The 3,562-nt window shown below is 33.4% G+C and overlaps 1 protein-coding gene across 1 annotated transcript in view; it reads right to left on the bottom strand.

Annotated features, from left to right (window-relative positions):
* Positions 1–276: 276 nt before the first annotated feature.
* Positions 277–3,562, bottom strand: part of LOC113838031 (zinc finger protein 431-like) — a 5,218-nt gene continuing 1,932 nt past the window's right edge. The window contains exons 2-4 of the mRNA XM_035453558.1: positions 2,601–2,727; positions 2,397–2,456; positions 277–1,175 (exon numbers count right to left, since the gene is read on the bottom strand). Of these exons, the coding sequence (XP_035309449.1) occupies positions 382–1,175; positions 2,397–2,456; positions 2,601–2,727 (981 nt within the window). The 3' untranslated portion in view covers positions 277–381. The remainder of the gene's footprint in view (positions 1,176–2,396; positions 2,457–2,600; positions 2,728–3,562) is intronic.

Below are 3,562 nucleotides of genomic sequence, written 5' to 3' on the forward strand. Positions count from 1 at the left end.
TTACCCATAAAGTTTTACTCCTGCATAAATGCAAAATTAAACCAAACTGATTGCATTTATATTTTAACTGCTGAATATTTTGTAAGGATTTCAAAGATTCCTCATCCATGCAAAAGCTTGACCACATTGATTACCTTAAAATGCTTTGTCTATAGTATGTTATTTTATGGCTTTGAAGAAATGATGGAAATGCAAAGGCCTTTACACAGTGATTGCATTCTTAGAGTATCTTCCCATTATGTGTTTTTTTATGTATGTGAAGATGAATATGCGAAGCAAAGCTTTTACTGATTTGAGAATATTCATGTAGTTTCTCTCTAGTATGTGTTCTTTTATACATTAAACAGCATTTTGAAATGTGAACATTTTACCACACTGATTTCATTCATTAGGTTTTTGTCCTCTATGTGTTCCTTCATGCCTCTGAAGGGAAATGTGCCGAGCAAAGGCTTTACCACACTGATTACATTCATAGGGTTTCTCTCCAGTATGTATCCTTTTATGTTTTTTAAGAGTACTTTGATCAGAAAAGGCTTTGCCACACTGATTACATTCATAGGGTTTCTCTCCAGTATGTGTCCTTTTATGCTTTTGAAGAGAACTTTGCTGAGAAAAGGCTTTACCACACTGATTACATTCATAGGGTTTCTCTCCAGTGTGTGTCCTTTTATGTGTTTGAAGATGACTGGAATAAGCAAAGGCTTTACCACACTGATTACATTCATAGGGTTTCTCTCCAGTATGTGTCCTATTATGTAATTGAAGAGTACTTCGATGAGAAAAGGCTTTATTACACTGAATACATCTGTAGGGTTTATCTCCACTATGTGTCTTCCAATGCATGTGAAGATTACAGTGCTGAGAAAACGCTTTGCCACAATGATGACATTCATATGGTTTCTCTCCAGTATGTGTCCTTTTATGCTCTTGAAGAGAACTTTGCTGAGAAAATGCTTTGCCACATTGATTACACACATAGGGTTTCTCTCCAGTATGTGTCCTTTTATGTCTTTGAAGATTACTTTGCCAAGAAAAGGCTTTACTACACTGATTACATCTGTACGGTTTCTCTCCAGTATGTTTCCTTTTATGCATTTGAAGTTTACTGTGACTAGCAAAGGCTTTAACACATTGGTCACATTTATGCAGTTTCTCTCCAGTGTGTGTTCTTTTATGCCTTTGAATAGGACTGTTATATGCAAAGGCTTTAAGACATTGTGTATATTCAGAAGGCTTCTCTCCAGTTTGGTTTCCTTCATGCCTGAAAATAAAATGGGCATGTGAATGCTTTACCATATTCAATAAATTGTCGAATCTTGATAGCTGTATGAATTAATATTACATTTTTTTGCAATTGTGAAGAAGAATCAGATCATATAGCGTGATCACTATTTTTACACTCATATTTTCCTTACATTAAGGGTTGTTTGCCATTTTTAAGAGGTTGTCTTGCATCTTTCAAGATACTAGCATAGGTATAATCCTCTCATATATGTTTCTAATGTTTAGAAACTTTTTCTACAGGTGATGTTTTACATAATGAAAAGAATTGGAAAAAATCAGATTTTTATCACCATTATTGATTTTTGAAATTTTCCTACACTTTGAGTCATACTACATTTGCTAATTAACTGGAACAAACAGAAGTATGTACACAGTCCTACAGTCATTCTGGTTTTCTGCAGAGTGAACTTGTTTGTGTATCAGCAATGAAGCAGAAAAATAAATAACTTCATCACTTGAAACAAATTCAACAACTATGCTTAAATTGGAAATACTATGTGTCTTTTAAATATTCTGAGATGTAGGTATATTTTGTCCTCCATATCCCTTTGCTGATATGGATTGTATCCTGACTAATACATGATATAATTATTAAAGGATGTTTATAAAGAAGAGGCTTCCATGCTTAGTTCAGTTTGAGTTTCTGTTCCTTATAGACGTGTGCTAGAGAGACTAAGGATTCTCTGCAATAACTGCCCTTTGACTCTTGACAACAATTGTCCCTTTCACTAAACTTACAAAATAACAGCAGGTACATGAGTAAAACTAAATATTTCTGGAATAATGTCTTAATGGAAGGTATGGAGATATCCCTTTAACATCAAACATATGTATACATAATATGAAATACATGGAATTAAATTTCTATAACATAGCTCTCATGTTGTGATGATTCAAGTCGTAATTTCTCTCAAGGCTTGACTTCTTTCTTTAAATAATGTGTTGCAAATGCAGATCACCTACCTGAAGCTGAGGTGTATGGTTTTGTGTGAGTTTAATAATCATCAATGAATTTAAGCTGTGCTTAAATACAGTGTTGGTTCTATTTCAGACATACATGACAGATTTCAATTTATCAGAGGCACATTTCTATCAGCTCATAGATGAAAATTATCTTTCATGTCTTTTAAAACTTGTACATTCTTCAGTAGTATGATCTTCCTTACTGCATTCTAAAATATAGTACCAAAATTGTATATTTATTAATGAAAATGTGTAAAATTTAAGTTACTCTCTTCAGTGCACTTTAGAAATATGACTGGTTTATTTATACCATTAACCACAGAACAGTTTAAAATATGAAGGTACATTCTTACCTATATCGGCGAGGTTCTTGTAGGTCTCCAGCATCACATCTTTGTAGAGATTCTTCTGAGAAGTATCCAGCAAACTCCACTCTTCCCAAGTGAAGTCGATACGCACATCATTATAGGTCAAGGCATTCTAAAATATCACATACATATGTGCAACTGAAATCATGACACTGATCATATTGTAAATATATGATTATGTGGAAAATTACATTAAGATGTGTTACTTTTATGCTATGGAACATTTGGATAGTGAAGTAAACATGTTTTGCTTTTGTTTATGCTGTGGGTTTGTGAAGCTGTGATTCTTAGACTGTCTACAACTCCTGATGATCTGACAAAGAGGTGATTATCCAATAGTGAGGCAGGAAAAAGGATAGGCTGTGGTAGCAGGACAATGTATATGTAAAAGAATAAATCTGGAAACAAGGACAAAGGAGCAAGATACAATAAGGGGATGATGGTAAGGGCCAGATATCAAGCCACACAGCAAGTAGTGGATTGGAATAGAAACTAAGATATACATAAATGGAGAAAGTTAAAAGTCTAGAGGCAAAAGGTAGATGGTAACATTTAAGTTAATAAAATTGGATAGAAATAAGGCAAGGAAAGGCCAGGTATTTATCAGTAATCACATGCATGTGTGTATCAATTTGGGACTGGGAGGTACCCTTCCCAGAAGGTAAAAATCTAAAGAGCTAAAGGAATAAAACATTAAGCAAATACATGGTACCTGACATGGCAGTGCCAAAATTATAGTAATTATAGTAATTAAGTAGCAACAAAAAAATTTATGGTTAAGCATGACCACAACATGAAGGTTTATAACCATTACTCTAGGAAAGTTGCCCACCAATTTATCTTTACTTTTAATTGTTCAACCAAAACACTTTCAGTTTGAGCCCAATTTTAGTTATATATAGTTATAAATTTTACAATTTATTCTAGCTAGTTTATAAAAATTTATT

The sequence above is a fragment of the Cricetulus griseus genome, unplaced genomic scaffold, assembly GCF_003668045.3.
Source record: "Cricetulus griseus strain 17A/GY unplaced genomic scaffold, alternate assembly CriGri-PICRH-1.0 unplaced_scaffold_1, whole genome shotgun sequence".
Classification (NCBI taxonomy): Eukaryota; Metazoa; Chordata; class Mammalia; order Rodentia; family Cricetidae; genus Cricetulus; species Cricetulus griseus.